Source organism: Anolis carolinensis, unplaced genomic scaffold (genome assembly GCF_035594765.1).
Source record: "Anolis carolinensis isolate JA03-04 unplaced genomic scaffold, rAnoCar3.1.pri scaffold_11, whole genome shotgun sequence".
Taxonomy (NCBI): Eukaryota; Metazoa; Chordata; class Lepidosauria; order Squamata; family Dactyloidae; genus Anolis; species Anolis carolinensis.
The window spans coordinates 3332590-3352406 of NW_026943822.1; the positions used below are offsets into that span (position 1 = coordinate 3332590).

At 40.1% G+C, this 19817-nt stretch overlaps 1 protein-coding gene across 8 annotated transcripts in view; it reads left to right on the forward strand.

Annotated features, from left to right (window-relative positions):
* Positions 1-19817, forward strand: part of akap13 (A-kinase anchoring protein 13) — a 329870-nt gene that overhangs the window by 165399 nt on the left and 144654 nt on the right. For all 8 annotated transcript variants that reach the window (XM_062963356.1, XM_062963358.1, XM_062963363.1 and 5 more), the window contains exon 9: positions 1709-1785. In XM_062963356.1, the coding sequence (XP_062819426.1) occupies positions 1709-1785 (77 nt within the window). The remainder of the gene's footprint in view (positions 1-1708; positions 1786-19817) is intronic.

Consider the following 19817-nt stretch of genomic DNA (forward strand, 5'->3'; position numbering starts at 1 on the left):
TTTTTTTTGTTCAACAATAAATGTGAATTCTTCTTCATGGAAAAATTAGACATCCCCTGAAAATAAGACCTAGAGCATCTTTGGGAGCAAAAATTAATATAAGACACTGTCTTATTTTCGGGGAAACACGGTACTAACAATAATAATAGAGTGAAATAATAAATGTATTATTAATAATAAAAACAGAGCAAAATAAATGTAATACTAACAATAATAATATTGTCTGCAAAGCTCTTCTGCAGGCAACTCCCACATTCCATAGCAGAATGATAAATGTCCTGTCTGCACTTCTGAGACCAGGAAGGCTTGACCTATTGGCTAGGCAGGCTATCACTTAAGCTGGCCTGCCATTAACCCGTGTGCTGCTGGAAAGCATGCTGGAATACACAGTTGCAAAAACCCAACAGCAAAACACTTGATTCAACATTTTACCCTTACACCAAAATACACCATCTTCATCAGATGGCTGAACCACAACAGTGGACATTTTTTGATTTGGGAGTAGTTTAAATCTTGAAATTCTCGATAAAGGATGCTTCAGCTACACTATCAATCATTGTGGCAGCCCACTACTGATTCTCCTGTGTCGTAGTGGATTAAAGCCTTGTGACTTGAAGGTTGGGTTGCTGACCTGAAGGCTGCCAGGTTCGAATCCAACCCCGGGGAGAGTGTGAATGAGCTCCCACTATCATCTTCAGCTCCATGCAGGGACATGAAAGAAGCCTCGCACAAGGATGATAAAAACATCAAAAACACCCCGGCGTCCCCTGGGCAATGTCCTTGCAGACGGCCAATTCTGTCACACCAGAAGCAACTTGCAGTTTCTGAAGTTGCTCTTGACATGAAAAAAAACCTGATTCTCTTAACGGTAGCTGCTCGTTTCTCCTTTGCCACAGGTGTCATTTTGGAAGCACTAAAAAAATGAGAAGTGTTCCAGAAGCTATCTAATGTGAGAGAACTATAATAATAATAATAATAATAATAATAATAATAATAACAACAACAACAACAACAACAACAACAACAACAACAACTACTACTACTACTACTACTACTACTACTTTATTCTTATACCCCACCCCATCTCCCCGAAGGGACTCGGGGCGGCTTACATGGGGCCATGCCCTAACATAACAGCACAAAATCAAAATCAAAACAACAAGCAAATCAACCAACAATAAAACATCAACATGGATAAAAGCAGTCATAAAAGGTCAATATAAAAAAAAAATGTTAAAATCATGGGTTAGATCCAAAGATCTGGGCCAAGGTGCAGAAAAAAACTAGTATTTAGAAGCATATGTGTTCTCATTGACATTGGTCCTTTCAATTGAAATTGCTCCGGTACCTGCTACAGAATAATTTTTCAGAAAACGTGGACACAATCCATGTCAAATGTCAAAGAAAGCTTCCCCCATCACATCATCAAGCCATTTCTTCAGCCCTCTTAGTTTTCAGGGCCAAACTCTCTCTTTTTGCCATTCAGCAAAGTCCTTTTCCGTGCTGGAGAAGCAAACTGTTCGAGAAATGTCATAAACTGAAGCAGCAGCCCAGAGTGGATTGAAACCAGCTGCATGGCGTGGAAGGCAGATGCGGGGCATCCTACGGCTGGGGAGGGAAACGTGTTTTTGTGACCGGAGACACATCAGCTGTGGTGTGCGAGGAGGGAAGTTGGTTTTAAACCACGCAATGCTTTCTGTCCCTGCAGACGCCACGGGGATGAAAACCGAAGAAGAGGTCGACGTTTCAAGAGGCCCGGCCGAGACGCCTGCGCCCGAGGAAGCGGTGAGTCCTTCTCTCTGTGCCGTACTTTACCCTTCTGCCTAAACTTCTGAAGCATATCAACATGCTAATGTTCATTTTGGTTTGTTTTTGAAGGAAGAAGCCCGTTTTCTGGGTTGGTTTAAAATGTAAAACTTTGTTATTGTTATTTCATTCACATGGCAGAAGGAATATCGTTTAGACCAGTTGATTCATGGCTGTGTGTTGTCATCTTTTTCCATTTGCGGGTAGAGGAGTTTTGCCTTGACCCTTGTCGTTTTGATTTATAGTGAATTCCTCTGTTTTTTTTTAATGTTGCTCTTATTTACTGTCCTGAGTTTAGAGCTTTTTAAAAATACAGTAGAGTAAATGTTTCAATGTTTTCATTGCAGTTGGCAGATTATTATTATATTATTATTTTATTATGACACAGCAAACAAGATAGACATGCTCGATTTCGTTTCACAAAATCACAAGTCGAACACTTCCCAAGTGTCTAGGACTGTGTGATGTATTTTCGGATGATGCATGCAGATCCCAGTCGGGTGGCCTTTTGCAGTTGGCAGATAGTGATTTTGTCAATGTCTGTTGTTTCCAAATGCCGGCTGAGATCTTTTGGCACGGCACCCAGTGTGCCCATCACCACCAGGACCACCTGCACTGGTTTCTGCCAGAGTCTTTGCAGTTCAATCTTGAGGTCCTGATAGCGGCTGAGTTTTTCCTGTTGCTTTTCGTCAGTGCGACTGTCACCTGGGATGGCAACATCAATGATCCAAACCTTTTTCTTTTCCACAACTGTGATGTCTGGTGTGTTGTGTTCCAGAACTTTGTCAGTCTGGATTCGGAAGTCCCACAGTATCTTCGCGTGTTCATTTTCCACGACTTTTGCTGGTTTGTGATCCCACCAGTTCTTTACTGCTGGGAGGTGGTACTTGAGGCATAAGTTCCAATGGATCATTTGGGCCACATAGTTGTGCCTCTGTTTGTAGTCTGTCTGTGCGATTTTCTTACAGCAGCTGAGGATATGGTCAATGGTTTCGTTGGTTTCCTTGCACAGTCTGCATTTTAGGTCATCAGCTGATTTTTCGATCTTGGCCTTAATTGCCTTTGTCCTGATGTCTTGCTCCTGGGCTGCAAGGATCAGGCCTTCTGTCTCCTTCTTCAGGGTCCCATTCGTGAGCCAGAACCAGTCTTCTCCTTATCAGCTTTTCCTTCAATTTTGTCAAGGAACTTTCCATGCAATGTTTTGTGGTGCCAGCTCTCAGCTCTAGTTTGTAGTGCGGTTTTCTTGTACTGGTTTTTTGTCTGCTGTGCTTTGAGGAGTTTCTGATTTTTGACTTCAATCAAAGCAGGTTCTTCACTTTGCTTTATTTAATTATATTATTATTATTATTATTATTATTATTATTATTATTATTATTATTATTATTTCTCCCATCCTGGACATCATTCCACGGATATATCAACCCCACTTGCCTAGTTTCCAAGAGACCTCACAACCTCTAAGGATGCCTGCCATAGATGTGGGTGAAACGTCAGGAGAAAATGCTTCCGGAACATGGCCAGGCAGCCTGGAAAACTCACAGCCACTCAATAATAGTTGTCGTCGTCATTTTTCCACCTTGCCCAGCTCTATCCTCATAACAACCCTAGGTCATAGTGTTGGTGAGGCTGAGTTTCATATCTTTTTGCTGCTTTCTTCATAGACAGAACTTCTTCCCCTGGGTTCAATCTGATGCCTGACACCCTGAAAGCTCCCTGGCTTTTCCCAGGGACAGTCTGATCTGCAAGGTGATGGATGTTGACAGTTGGGCTTTGTCACTGGGAAAGGTTTTCTCATTTCTTCCCTTTTGTGTTTCTTCTCCTCGTCCGCTCTTTGATCCTGTATTTCTGGAAGGTCATAAGGTAGTTGAGCTCCAGCTTTCCATTTGTAAGGACAGTCAGAGTGTACTCACTGGCATATACTCTGGACTGGGTGAAAAATGATCAACCTGTCTTGGAGGAGACACTTAAGAAACCCTTCCCCTTCTTAAAAAGGAAGCTGATATGCAGCTTTTGCAAGCATAGGGTGAAACAAATACCGTATATACTCGAGTATAAGCCGACCCGAATATAAGCCGAGGCACCTAATTTTACCACAAAAAACTGGGAAAACATTGACTCCAGTATAAGCCGAGGGTGGCAAATTTCCGAAATTAAATTGCATTACTTGAGGCGTCAGTAGGTTAAATGTTTTTGAATATTTACATCAAGCTCTAATTTAAGATAAGACTTTAAGATTTTAAGATGAGTTTTAACTTTGTCTTATTAATGGTTTGTTTTTAATCGTATGTTTTAATTTTTCATTTGTGCGTTTTCGGTATTTGATGTTTTTGTATGTATACTCTTTTGCATTTGTAAGCTGCCCCGAGTCCCTGCGGGGAGATAGAGGCGGGATACAAGAATAAAAATTATTTAAAAAATTATAAGACTGTCCAACTCTGATCAAATCATTATTCTCATCATCTTCAATGTAAATGTGCTTATGTATCGTTTTAATAATAATAGAGTAAAATAATACATGTAATAATAATAATAAATACAGGAAAATAATAAATGCAATAATAATAATAATAACAATGATGATGACATTGACAACTGCAAAAGGTCACCCTACTGGGATCTGCACGCACATCATCCGAAAATACATCACACAGTCCTAGACACTTGGGAAGTGTTCGACTTGTGATTTTGTGATACAAAATCCAGCATATCTATCTTGTTTGCTGTGTCATAATATAATAATAATAATAGAATCATAGAATCATAGAATAGTAGAGTTGGAAGAGACCACATGGGCCATCTAGTCCAACCCCCTGCTAAGAATAATAATAATAATAATAATAATAATATCAAAGTGAAATAATAAATGTATTGGGTTGTTGTATGTCTTTCGGGCTGTGTGGCCATGTTCCAGAAGCATTCTCTCCTGACGTTTCGCCTACATCTATGGCAGGCATCCTCAGAGGTTGTGATCCATACCTCACAACCTCTGAGGATGCCTACCATAGATGTGGGCAAAACGTCAGGAGAGAATGCTTCTGGAGCATGGCCACACAGCCCGAAAAACATACAACAACTCTGTGATCCTGGCCATAAAAGCCTTCGACAACACAATAAATGTATTAATAATAATAATAATAAAAATAGAGTAAAATAAATGTAATAGTAGCAACAATAATAGAGTAAAATAATAAATGTAATAATACCCATAATAATAGAGAAAAATAATAAATGTACCATATATTATTGAGTATAAGCTGATCCAAATATAAGCCAACCAGGACCCTCAACTGAGCATAAGCCGAGGGGGGCTTTTTCAGTCTTAAAAAGAGAGCTGAAAAACTAGGCTTATACTTGAGTATATACAATAATATACCTTGGCTTCAGATGGAGTTGGCACCAGGTTGGAGGGCATCTCTGGGCATTTTATCTTGGTGCCCTTTTCTTCCCCAAAGAAATTGAGATAGTGCTTGTTTCCGCAGCTGTGTATTTTCATTTTCTCCAGTTAGTGTTGAGGCACGGCTATCTGATGACTGCTTGTTACTTCCGCTATCAGAGACAATGTGACTTTGGATATCAGTTGTTGGGGAACATTAGCAGAAGAGCCCTGTCGCTACCATGCCAAAGCTTGTCTGTGTAATTGAGTCATGCGTGCCACCTTGAGCTCAGATACTAATAGTAATATAATTTATAGAAACTAATATAAGCCGACCCGAATATAAGCCGAGGCACCTAATTTTACCACAAAAAAACTGGGAAATCATTGACCCAAGTATACGCCGAGGGTGGGAGATTTCAGAAATAAAAATAGATACCAATAAAATGACATTAATTGAGGCATCAGTAGGTTAAATGTTTTTGAATATTTACATCAAGCTCAAATTTAAGATAAGACGGTCCAACTCTGATCAAATCATTATTCTCATCTTCTTCAATGTAAATGTGCTTACGTATCCTTTTAATAATAATAGAGTAAAATAATACATGTAATCATAATAATAATAAGTACAGGGAAATGATACATGTAACAATAAATGTTTTTGAACATTTACATCAAGCTCTAATTTAAGATAAGACTGTCCAACTCTGATTAAATCATTAATGAATATTATTATATTATACAATATTATTATATTGTATTATTATTATTATTATTATTATTATTATTATTATTAGCCGCCCTGAGCCCCCATTGGATGAGAAGGGCAGGGGTAGAAATACTTTAATTAATAAATAAATAAGTATTATATTGTATTACATTATAATATTATTATTAACAAGATTGTATGTATACACAATATATTATATTATTAACATAGCACAATAGTAGTAAAAGAAGGAACAATACAATATTTAAAAATAAAAACAGTTTTAACCAACATACTGTAAACCAGGGGTCCTCAAACTAAGGCCCGGGGGCCGGATGCGGCCCATCAAAGCCATTTATCCGGCCCCCACGGCACAAGGGCAGAAGGGGGTTGGGCTAAATGACCCAAGAGGTCTCTTTTTCTCTTACAACCATTATTATTATTATTATTATTATTATTATTATTATTATTATCATCAACATTGAGGCTGGGTGGCCATCTGTCAGGGGCAATACTAATGGCTTTTGGTGCACAAAGGCAGAAGGGGATTGGACTCAATGTCCCAAGGGGTCTCTTCCAACCCTATTTATTATTATTATTATTATTATTATTATTATTATTATTATTATTAACATTGAGGCTGGGTGGCCATCTGTCAGGGATGCTTTGCTTGTGCTTTCAGTGCACAAAGGCAGAAAGGGATTGGACTCAATGGCCCAAGGGGTCTCTTCCAACCCTATTTATTATTATTATTATTATTATTATTATTATTATTATTATTATTATTATTAACATTGAGGCTGGGTGGCCATTTGTCAGGGATGCTTTGCTTGTGCTTTCGGTACACAAAGGCAGAAGGGGATTTGACTCAATGGCCCAAAGGGTCTCTTCCAACCCTCTTTTTTATTATTATTATTATTATTATTATTATTATTATTATCATTATTAACATTGAGGCTGGGTGGCCATCTGTCAGTGATGCTTTGCTTGTGCTTTCAGTGCACAAAGGCAGAAAGGGATTGGACTCAATGGCCCAAAGGGTCTCTTCCAACCCTCTTTTTTATTATTATTATTATTATTATTATTATTATTATTATTTTATTATGACACAGCAAACAAGATAGATATGCTGGATTTCGTATCACAAAATCAAAAGTCAATCACTTCCCAAGTGTCTAGGACTGTGTGATGTATTATTATTATTATTATTATTATTGTTATTGTTATTGTTATTGTTATTATTTAGGACTGTGTGATGTATTATTATTATTATTATTATTTTATTATGACACAGCAAACAAGATAGATATGCTGGATTTCATATCACAAAATCACAAGTCAAACACTTCCCAAGTGTCTAGGACTGTGTGATGTATTATTATTATTATTATTATTATTATTATTATTATTATTATTATTGTTATTATTTAGGACTGTGTGATGTATTATTATTATTTTATTATGACACAGCAAACAAGATAGATATGCTGGATTTCATATCACAAAATCACAAGTCAAACACTTCCCAAGTGTCTAGGACTGTGTGATGTATTTTCAGATGATGCGTGCAGGTCCCAGTAAGGTGGCCTTTTGCAGTTGGCAGATTGTTGTTGTTATTATTATTATTATTATTATTATTATTAACATTGAGGCTGGGTGGCCACCTGTCAGGGGTGCTTTGCTTGTGCTTTTGGTGCACAAAGGCAGAAGGGGATTGGACTCAATGTCCCAAAGGGTCTCTTCCAATCCTCTTATTTATTTTTTGTTGTTGTTGTTGTTGTTGTTGTTGTTGTTGTTGTTATTATTAATTATTGCTCGGTGGCCAACTGTCCGAAGGATCGTGAACTGGCTCCCTGTTTAAAAAGTTTGGGGACCCCTGCTGTAAACCTATCAGGATTTCAATGGGAAGTGTGGGCCTGCTTCTGGCCAATGAGATAGTCAAGTTAAGTAGGATTGTTGTTGTTGTTGTGCCTTCAAGTCATTTCAGACTTTGGCCGAGCCTAAGTCTTAAACTGAGGGCGGGGGCCAGGTCAATGACCTTGGAGGGCCGCATCCGGCCCCCGGGCCTTAGTTTGGGGACCCCTGATCTAGAGAGTTGGAGTGCAACTACGCTGCAGAATGAATGCAGTTTGACACCACTTGGTTCAGAAGGTGGTCATTACGCAAAGTGGCATGAAACGTCAATCTGAACGAACGACTAGTAAAATAAAAGTGTGGCGTTTTGGATTACGTCCCAAACTTAGATTTAGTTTAAAGATGTATAGATGAGCCTTTACATTCCTTGGGGCAGAAAAGCTGAACGGCTGCTCAAGGCAGCGCCGAGGAAGCCCAGGGATAATCAGCAAAAGCAGATTCCAGTGAAATCTATACAGAGCTACAACAAAGGGATTTGGCAGCCTAGCCGGGATTACAGGGGATTATTTGGCAAAGCGAGAGCCAGAAAGAGCGCTCCTTCCCTTTTCGGGAACGGTTCGTAAGTTGGTCGGCAACAGACTCGACGTGGCCACCTCTCTTCGTGGCCTATTGTTCTCGTCGGTCTGATGTTTTTGAAGTCGGCAAAAAGCAAAACAAAAGGACTCAATCGAAACATAACCAAAAAAATGATGAATCCCATATGGGGACACTGACATTATTACTTGTTTTTATAAGCGGATCAAGTTCTGCTAAGGAAGCTTATTTAATACAGATGCTCAAGTCGGGAAATCTAAATACAAGGGAGTTTTTCTCTCTCTTATTTTCTAGTTAGGAGCAAGAAGCCAACTAACTACATTAGACTCTCAGTTAACTGGCAACCATGCCCGGGTACATGTAGTTTCTCGTTGCTTGAGAGTTATTATTAAAGAAAGGCCTAACTAATATTAAAACATGACATAAACTCGGTATTGATTTGATATTCATATTGAAATACATTAATTAAATGCAAATTAAAACAAATAAAAGCAAACTTAACATAATGTAACACGTTTTTTCTGTGTTGTAAAAAAATAGCATTTTATTTTATGTTGTTTGAGAGTTTCAGAAGTGTTCTTTTAGTTGCCCAAAAACATCTACTTTCCCTTAAATATATATTTGCCTTTAAACCATGCTCTCAAGAGACAAAAATAAGCAGACTTATTTAAAAGTAACATAGTTGGTTTACTCACAAACTTCATGTATTCAGCATACAGGTACTTTGCTTATCAATCTAGTTACAAATAGGATTTGAAGTAGTTTCTCTGTGTGGATAACATAGGGCATCTTTCTCATAATCAACAGTCCATAATGTAAACCATCTCTCTGTTCTGAGAGTCTAATAGAGTCTCTGTCTAGTCTGAAAGTCCAACGGAGTCTGTAAGCATATTGTTCCTACTGAAGTCTAAAGCATACAGTTCTTACAATGGAGTCTGTGTCCTGGCCAAGCCCAGATCTGATCCCATGGTCTACAGCCCCTCCCACAGCATGGAGTTAAAGAAAACTACAAACCAATAATAATAATAATAATAATAATAATAATAATAATAATAATAATAATAATAATAATAACAACAACAACAACAACAACAACAATAATAGGTGACAGTCGCATTGACGGAAAACAACAGGAAAAACTCAGCCACTATCAGGACCTCAAGATTGAACTTCAAAGACTCTGGCAGAAACCAGTGCAGGTGGTCCCGGTGGTGATGGGCACACTGGGTGCCGTGCCCAAAGATCTCAGCCAGCATTTGGAAACAATAGACATTGACAAAATTACGATCTGCCAACTGCAAAAGGCCACCCAACTGGGATCTGCGCGCATCATCTGAAAATACATCACACAGTCCTAGACACTTGGGAAGTGTTCGACTTGTGATTTTGTGAAACGAAATCCAGCATATCTATCTTGTTTGCTGTGTCATAATAAAATAATAATAATAATAATAATAATAATAATAATAATAATAATAATAATAATCTTTATTTATACTCCGCCACCATCTCCCCGTGGGGACTTGGGGCGGCTTAGATGGGGCAGAGGCCCAAACAACACAAGGACAAAATATTTATTATTTATTTACATCACTTTTACCCCGCCTTTCTCTCTGAGGAGACTCAAAGCGGCTTACAGTAAATAGGCAAAAATTCAATGCCTAAAAACAATGTAAAAACAACAATTCATATAAAACAATCTACAAAACAACAGTTCATATAAAACAGATACCATTACAAAATAAAATCACATTATATAAAATTTTAAGAATGTCCAAGATTAAAATCCATTCATCCAGAATCCTCAAGTCTTCGTACAGGTCATGTAAAGTCCATGTTCTCATATAAGCAAACTAGCTGTGCCTGGCCACGCATTGCTGTGGCGAAGTCTGGTGGTATGGGAAATAAAGTTTTGAGGAATTGGTGGTAGTTAAGGTAAAGGGTAAAGGTTTTCCCCTGACATTAAGTCCATTATTAATGGGTTATATAGCTGTGTGAAGGGCCTTGAGTCTACACTGCCATATAATCCAGTTAAAATCAGATAATCTGTATTTTATAGGCAGTGTGGAAGAGGCCTAAGTGAGGCCTAACTCTGCCTGTCCCCTGGGATGAGTGGGTTGCTAGGAGACCAAGTGGGCGGAGCTTAGCCTTCTAACTGGCAGCAATTGGATAAAAACAATTATTCCCCTCCCTCTAATTAGGACTTTATTTTTCTTTTCTTTTTGTTGTATCAACCTAGAGCCGTGAATGATGGGTTGTGTTGTCAAATTTCGAGGTTGGGGGGCCTGTAGTTTTGTTGTTTTGTCGGTCGCCATGATGCCATCACTCATTTATATATATAGACATAAGCAACATAATACAAATCACAATATAAAAAAGGTAAAACAGTAATACAATATATCAATTAAAACAACGATACAAGGATAAACATATAAAGAATATACACATATACAATACTGTAACCAATCTGAATTATATACATAACAAATAATTAGCGGAGGCTTGAAGAAGGTTGCTGTTTCCAAATAAACATACTGACTTATTTTCCTTCTTGGGAAATTAATGTTGAGGTGTAAATAAAGCAATTTATAATTATGAGGCCTATAAATTGCTTTACTTGGACCTCATCATTTCCTGAAAAACTGGGACTCAGTGGTGGCTTGCGGCTCAAACCATGTTGGCTTTACAAAAAGTGTGCAACTGGGGAACAAAGGGATTAAACTTTGGACTTTTTGTCCCAAAGAAAGAGAGCAAGATTCTCACCTATCGTCTCCTCCTCCCTTTGAATTCCAGCTGAGATTTATCAGCAACCCAGTCCCGACATAAACATCTGCCACGGTTCAGTCTATTTGGCTCTCCCAGCTTCATGTTTAGACAGGCTTTTGTTTAATCTCAGTGCTGTTTGGGTCGGCTGTCATTGCGGATCCTTTCTTACTGAGCTTTTAATGGTGCAGATTTAGCTGTATTTTAAAGCCACATTAGGTGCCTCCGTTTTGCTATTTGGCTTTAAAAGCTTTTATTCTTAGGACACATTGATAATTGGTCTTAGGCTCACAGTGTTTGAAGAGCAAACTTCTGCAGATTCATTAAAAACAGATACTGTGGATGCAAAACTTTTATCGGATCTGTGCATCCCTTCCCCCAAAAAACTTAATGAGTTGGAATGTACAGTAGAGTCTCACTTATCCAACAATCACTTATCCAATGTTCTGGATTATCCAACACATTTTTGTAGTCAATGTTTTCAATATATCATGATATTTTGGTGCTAAATTCATAAATACAGTAATTACTACATAGCATTACTGCTTATTGAACTACTTTTTCTGTCAAATCTATATATATAAAAGAGTGATGGCATCACGGCGACCCACAAAACAACAAAACTACAGGCCCCCCAACCTCAAAATTATAAATTCCCGGTCTGCAAGAAATTAAGTCTGATTTCTCGCCACTTCTGTGCTGACCATGAAGGAGATGGTCACTTTTAGCTTCTGTTTTGTTTTCTAAATTTTCAGATTCTTCATAGAAAGTTGTGGGTGCCCTGAACTTTCTGTCCACTGCTTCAAACATGGCATTTATTATTAGAGTAGAGTCTCACTTATCCAACAATCACTTATCCAACGTTCTGGATTATCCAACACATTTTTGTAGTCAATGTTTTTAATATATTTTGATATTTTGGTGCTAAATTCGTAAATGCAGTAATTACTACATAGCATTACTGCGTATTGAACTGCTTTTTCTGTCAAATCTATATATATATAAAAGAGTGATGGCATCACGGCGACCCACAAAACAACAAAACTACAGGCCCCCCAACCTCAAAACTTGACAACACAACCCATCATCCACGCCTCTAGGTTGATACAACAAAAAGAAAAGAAAAATAAAGTCCTAATTAGAGAGAGAGGAATAATTGCTTTTATCCAATTGCTGCCAGTTAGAAGGCTAAGCTCCTCCAACTTGGTCTCCTAGCAACCGAATAAAAATAATTAAAAACACTAAAAAATAATTAAAAACACTAAAAAAATTAATACAATAAAATACTATAATAACAGAAAATAACTAAAAATAATACAAGAAAATAATAAAATATAATAAATAAAAAGATAACTTACAATAAAATCAAGAAATACAAATAACGTCAAATAAAAATTACACAACAATTTTTAACCAATACCACCACCACTTTGCCACAGCAACGCGTGGCCGGGCACAGCTAGTAGTCAATAAAGTGCAAGGTAATAATGGCAAAGCATCCTATTGTTGAGTGGGCAGATAGTAGGTTGTGGTTCCAAAAGCCTCTCCAATTGGACTTGAAACATACTTTAAAGGGAAATTATTAGTTGGTTTTTTTTTTGTTTGTTTGCCACTAGCAAATTCAGTGACAGCTGTGAAAAGATCAAGAAAACTGTTGTTGTAACAGAGCCCACTCAAAAAGGTTTCTGTGAATGAAATATTCAAGCCACTAGATGGCATCCAGGCCAGATCCATGGCAGTCTCTTCTTCCACTTATCTAAACAGCAGTCAAAGTCTGGCTCTTAAGGAGACGGGAAGTCAGAGCTATTCAGAATAGGAGGATATGCCTTATCCTGGGTTATATGCTTTGGTTCCCTCTAGCTTTGTATTTTATTATGACACAGCAAACAAGATAGATATGCTGGATTTCGTATCACAAAATCACAAGTCGAAGACTTCCCAAGTGTCTAGGACTGTGTGATGTATTTTCGGATGATGCGCGCAGATCCCAGCAGGGTGGCCTTTTGCAGTTGGCCAGATCGTGATTTTGTCAATGCCTATTGTTTCCAAATGCCGGCTGAGATCTTTTGGCACAGCACCCAATGTGCCCATCACCACTGGGACCACCTGCACTGGTTTCTGCCAGAGTCTTTGAAGTTCAGTTTTGAGGTCCTGAGTTTTTCCTGTTGTTTTTCGTCAATGCGATTGTCACCTGGGATGGCGACATCAATGATCCAAACCTTTTTCTTTTCCACAACTGTGATGTCTGGTGTGTTGTGTTCCGGAACTTTGTCAGTCTGGATTCGGAAGTCCCACAGTATCTTTGCGTGTTCATTTTCCAATACTTTTGCAGGTTTGTGATCCCACCAGTTCTTTGCTGCTGGGAGGTGGTACTTGAGGCATAAGTTCCAATGAATCATTTAGGCCACATAGTTGTGCCTCTGTTTGTAGTCTGTCTGTCTGCGATTTTCTTACAGCAGCTGAGGAGATGATCAATGGTTTCGTCGGTCTCCTTGCAGAGTCTGTATTTTGGGTCATCAGCTGATTTTTCGATCTCCTTATCAACTTTTCCTTCAATTTTGTCAAGGAACTTTCCATGCAATGTTTTATTGTGCAGCTGTCAGCTCTAGTTTGTAGTGCGGTTCTCTTGTACTGGTTTTTTGTCTGCTGTGCTTTGAGGAGTTTCTGATTTATAATAATAGCAATATAAATGTTTATAATTTTATAACTATTTTATAAAATAATTTTAAAAATATTATTATTAAAATAATAATAATAATAATAATAATAATAATAATAATAATAATAATAATAATAATAGCTGATAAGGAGAAGACCTGGCTATGGCTCACCAATGGGACCCTGAAGAAGGAGTCAGAAGGCCTGATCCTTGCAGCCCAGGAGCAAGACATCAGAACAAAGGCAATTCAGGCCAAGATCGAGGGGAGGGGGGGGAAATGGTCAAAAAGGGGACCAGCAGGAGTTACTAGTCTTGGTTGTGCAACACGAGGCTTTCCCGATATTATCTCCAGCCTTGCAGTACTCTTGTGAAGAGGCGAATGCTTTTATTTCTATATTGCACTGAAGAGGTTGAGGTTGCATTAGGCAGGCTGAGTCATGGATGACATTCTGAAATTTGTTCTGGAAATGTCGGCGTCAGGCAGGCACTTCTGCTTCCTGAGCATTAATTCAGACACTGGGTGAGTTGCACTGGTGCTTTCCTTAATTCCCTCTTGTAGAGTCTGCTGAATTTTATCTTACACTTTGTATATTATGTCCAGACTCTAATGTTCTAATGTTTTGATGTTGATGTTTTATGCTGGTTTGTATGCTTATACTATTTTACTTGTTTTTCATTGGTTTAATTATGCTGTATTTTATTGTATGTTGAAACTGGGCTTGTCCCCATGTGAGCCGCCCCGAGTCCCCTCTGGGGAGATGGGAGCGGGATATAAAAATAAAGTTATTATTATTATTATTATTATTTCCAAGTGTTCGGGTTAGTGATGGAGTTCCTTCCACTAAAAGTATTGTTTACTTCTCCTGCAAAAGTCTAGTGCAAAGGCAGAGGATAAATCCATTTCCTCTCCTCTTTTATGCATGGCTCTAGAGCAATGATTCCCAAAGTGGGCACTACCGCCCCCTGGTGGGCGCTGGAGCGATTCAGGGAGGCGGTGATGGCACCTATTAGGACACGGGGGCGGGGCTGGAGGAGGGGCGGGGCCTCTTCCCAAGTGCCCGAGACAGGGCTGAGAATCTATATGTCTCCTGAGGCGTTTGTTGGGACACAGAGGGCAGAGCTAGGGAAGGGGGCGGGGCCTCCTTCCAAGAGCCTGAGACAGGGCTGAGCCTCTATATCTCTCCTAAGAGGCCTTTTAGGACTAAGGGACAGGGCTAGGAGTGTGGGCGGGGCCTCTTCCCAAGAGCGCAAGACAGGGCTGAGCCTCTATACCTCTCCTGAGAGGCCTTTTAGGACTAAAGGGCGGGGCTAGGGGTGTGGGCGGGGCCTCTTCCCAAGAGCCTGAGACAGGGCTGAGCCTCTATACCTCTCCTGAGAGTTCTTTTAGGACTAAAGGGCGGGGCTAGGGGCGGGGGCGGGGCCTCTTTCCAAGTGCTGGAGAAAGGGCTTGAGGCTCTATATCTCTCCTGAGGCTCTTGTTGGGACACAGAGGGCGGAGCTAGGGAAGGGGGCGGGGCCTCCTTCCAAGAGCCCGAGACAGGGCTGAGCCTCTATACCTCTCCTGAGAGGCCTTTTAGGACTAAAGGGCGGGGCTAGGGGTGTGAGCGGGGCCTCCTTCCAAGAGCCTGAGACAGGGCTGAGCCTCTATACCTCTCCTGAGGCGCTTGTTAGAACACGGGGGCGGGGTATAGAGGTTCAGCCCTGTCAGGCACTCGGGAAGAGGCCCCGCCCCCTCCTCTAGCCCCACCCCCCTGTGTCCAGGACAGGGATAGATGCTCAGCCCTGCCTCAGAGCTCGTCACTCCGCCCATCCCAGTCCTGGCTGCCCATTTGTGGCCCTGCCCACCTCCTCCTCCCAGCTCTGCATCTTGGACCAGGGGAGAGGCTCAGCCCCGCCCTCTTGAGCAGGAGCCACGCCCACCCCTCTAAGCCACACCCCCTTTCCAGGGGGCACTGAGTAATATTTTTTCTGGAAAAGGGGCGGCAAGCCAAATAAGTTTGGGAACCACTGTTATAGGAGAAGTTTAATCCAAAGCTTTGAACTTACAGAAATAGTGGCTGCCTACTAAGACCTATAGAGATCTCCAGGCCCTGTCAATGCTGTGTAGGCATCTGAACCCGGACTTCCATACTATGCGTTGTGTGCACACTCCCAATTTGCAGTGTGATTCTGGTCAAAAGGGCCGGGAAGACGGACAGCCACTCCAGCTTCCTTTATGAATCCATTCACTGTATAGCTGCGCAGTTTGGGACATGAATACACACCGCAGTATTTCTGCAGATTGCATCATTTTCAGGCTTTCATAACAGCACGGCCTGCCTAATATGAAACAGATATCAAAGAGGTTCTCTGTTTTTCTGCGTGGCTATGATTTCCTCGTCACTGAAAGGTCAGCAAGTGGAAGAAGATGGTGGGGAGGAGGATTATCTGGATGAGCCGCCGTACAGTTTGACCAAAGGGAAAAGGGGGGGGGGGGTGTCTCGCTCTAGACTTTGGTTTGGAAGCGAAATCTCTGGCTCGCTTCATGAAAAGCTCAGCAAAGCACTCAGCTCTCCAGCTCTTCCAGATGTTTTTAATAATTAAACTTGGAACTGTCACATCAGCAAACGAGAGGAGAAAGAGAGCGGTCACTGCCTTCTTTGCTCCATTTTGAGTGATTCTCATCTACAGGTTTCTTTTAAATGTGAATTGGCCAAACTTCTGATTATTCCCCCCTACCAAAAAAAAAAGCAGTGAAAGCAAAGGCACTCAAGGAGAACGCAAGCACTTCTTCCAGGATAAGTCTTTGGGAGTCTAAAAAGCTGTCACCCACATCACTCACAGCACCAGCATCCTCTGAGGATGCCTGCCATAGATGTGGGCGAAACGTCAGGAGAGAATGCTTCTGGAACATGGCCATACAGCCCGGAAAACATACAACAACCCAGCACCAGCATCCTTTATCCCCTTTGCAGTGACAATCAAAGTCTCCCCATGCAGGTCATAGGGACAGATATGTGCAGGGTGTGAGGATTTGTAAAAGAGGCACCATGATGTGGTGAGTTACCTGGAAAGGGCACGTGTCGACAGCTGATTGGCTGAGCCAGTCAGGAGCCAGGATTCCAATTGGCTGCTGTCTCTAGCTTGGTGCCACTTTCATCTCAGAGAGGGAGGAGAGCAGCTGACTGGAAATGGTCAGCTGGAAAAGGGCTGAAAAACTAGGCTTATACTCGAGTATATACAGCAGTAATGGCCAATCTATGACACGCGTGTCAGCACTGACACGCCTAGCCATTTTTGCTGACACGCTGCCGCATGCAGATTGATTGGATGACTAATGTCTTTTGTGGCCAAATTTGGTGTGATTTGGTCCAGTGGTTTTGTTGTTTGCTCCATGGGAATTATGCACATTACATACATATACAGTAGAGTCTCACTTATCCAACACTCGCTTATCCAACGTTCTGGATTATCCAACGCATTTTTGTAGTCAATGTTTTCAATATATCGTGATATTTTGGTGCTAAATTTATAAATACAGTAATTACTACATAGAATTACTGTGTATTGAACTACTTTTTCTTCCAAATTTGTTGTCTAACATGATGTTTTGGTGCTTAATTTGTAAAATCATAACTTAATTTGATGTTTAATAGGCTTATCCTTAATCCCTCCTTATTATCCAACATATTCGCTTATCCAACGTTCTGCCGGCCCGTTTATGTTGGATAAGTGAGACTCTACTGTATATATATATATATCACATTCTATTATTATTCTATTATTGTAGTATATTTTTATATTATTACTATTATCTATATATATAAAAGAGTGATGGAATCCTGGCGACCGCCAAAACAACAAAACTAAACACCCCACAACCTCGAAAATTGACAGCACAACCCATCATCCACGCCTCTAGGTTGATACAACAAAAAGAAAAGAAAAATAAAGTCCTAATTAGAGGGAGAGGAATAATTGTTTTTACCCATTGCTGCCAGTTAGAAGGCTAAGCTCCGCCCACTTGGTCTCCTAGCAACCCACTCATCCCAGGGGACAGGCAGAGTTAGGCCTCGCTTAGGCCTCTTCCACACTGCCTATAAAATACAAATTATCAGATTTGAACTGGATTATATGGCAGTGTAGACTCAAGACCCTTCCACACAGCTATATAACCTATTTATAATATTATATTATCTGCTTTAACTGGATTATCTGGACTCCACACCTTCACCCTTTACCTTAACTACCACCAATTCCTCAATACTTTATTTCCCATACCACCAGACTTCGCCACAGCAACGCATGGCCGGGCACAGCTAGTATTATTATTATATTATTCATTATTCATGATTACATTGAAACTACAACCGAGAGAAATGGGCGTGGAAACTGCAAGAGGTACCATAGATTGTTGTTCATGGAAATAATGGTAGTAAAGAGTTTTTGATTTATTAAATACAGTTATATATTACAATTATATATTTTTTGTTATTTAAACTATATATATTGTGAAATTATGTTTTTTCTCTCTCAAAGTGACACACCACCCAAGTCATGCTAGTTTTTTTGGTGAATTTTGACACACCAAATGCAAAAGGTTGCCCGTCATTGATATACAGTAACTACAGGAGAGTCTCACTTATCCAAGCTAAACGGGCCGGCAGAAGCTTGGATAAGCGAATCTCTTGGATAATGAGGGATTACGGAAAAGCCTATTAAACATCAAATTACATTATGATTTTACAAATTAAACACCAAAACATCATGTTAGACAACGAATTTGACAGAAAAAGTAGTTCAATATGCAGTAATGCTATGTAGTAATTACTGTATTCATGAATTTAGCACCAAAATATCACGATATATTGAAAACATTGACTACAAAAATGGCTTGGATAATCCAGAGGCTTGGATAAGCGAGGCTTGGATAAGTGAGACTCTACTGTACCAACTTTTTGAATTGGGTTGTAAAATGGATATTAAACATGCTTCTGTCGTTGAGCAATCACAAATTCCATCTCTCCTATATCTGTATTGGGAAGATAGATTTAAATTAGCCTAAAACACTGAGCCATATAAAGATACTGTTTCCCTTTGGCAATATATTGTGTCCTTGCAGGATATCTCGATTAGTGAATGCATTTCTTTGTCGTAATGCACTCGTTCTGGTGCAAAAGTGACACATTGGGAATGGCATCTTTTCCAGTTCAGTTCAGCAATGACCAGAATATATGGAAATGGGTACAGGTGCCCGAAAAGGGGCATCACAGTTCCCATAAAAGTCAGATAAAAGAACAAGTTAAGAGCATGCTATAATAAAAACAAATTAAAAGCAGACTATTAGCAGGGTCAGCTAATAGTAAATATTGGTCCACTAAGAGGCTCTGGAGGGGGGGGGATAGAGGGAGCATTTGCAGTAATACTAATAAAAATAATAATAATAATTTTATTTTTAAACCCTGCCCCATCTCCCCGAAGGGACTCGGGGTGGCTTACATGGGGCCTAGCCCGATAAAACAATCAAATATCAATAACATAGCAATAAAACAATTATACCAATAGAAACATCAATATCAGTAAAAACAATCGGGCCCTGTGGGGTCAGTCATCGTCCGTCTGATGGAAATTGCTGCCGCACAGAACCTGGCGACACTATAGGTTATTGCAGAACAGGAGTCTGAGAGCAGCAGAGAGGTGTAGTATCTTTCAGTGAGGCCTGGATGTTTTAAAAGCCAAGGAGTGATGAAATTGATTCTAATATCACTATAAAACATACACTGGAGGAGCACGTGCTCGATAGTTTCGATATGGCCAGACTCACAAGGGCATAGTTTCTCTGGAGCAGGGGTCTTCCGGATGGGAGGGCGTGGCATCTTGCAAGAGTAAAGACTTTACAATGATTAGGCACCTCCAGGTTTGTCTGATGGAAATTTCTGCCGCACAGAACCTGGCGACACTATAGGTTATTGCAGAACAGGAGTCTGAGAGCAGCAGAGAGGTGTAGTATCTTTCAGTGTATAGGTTATTGCAGAACAGGAGTCTGAGAGCAGCAGAGAGGTGTAGTATCTTTCAAT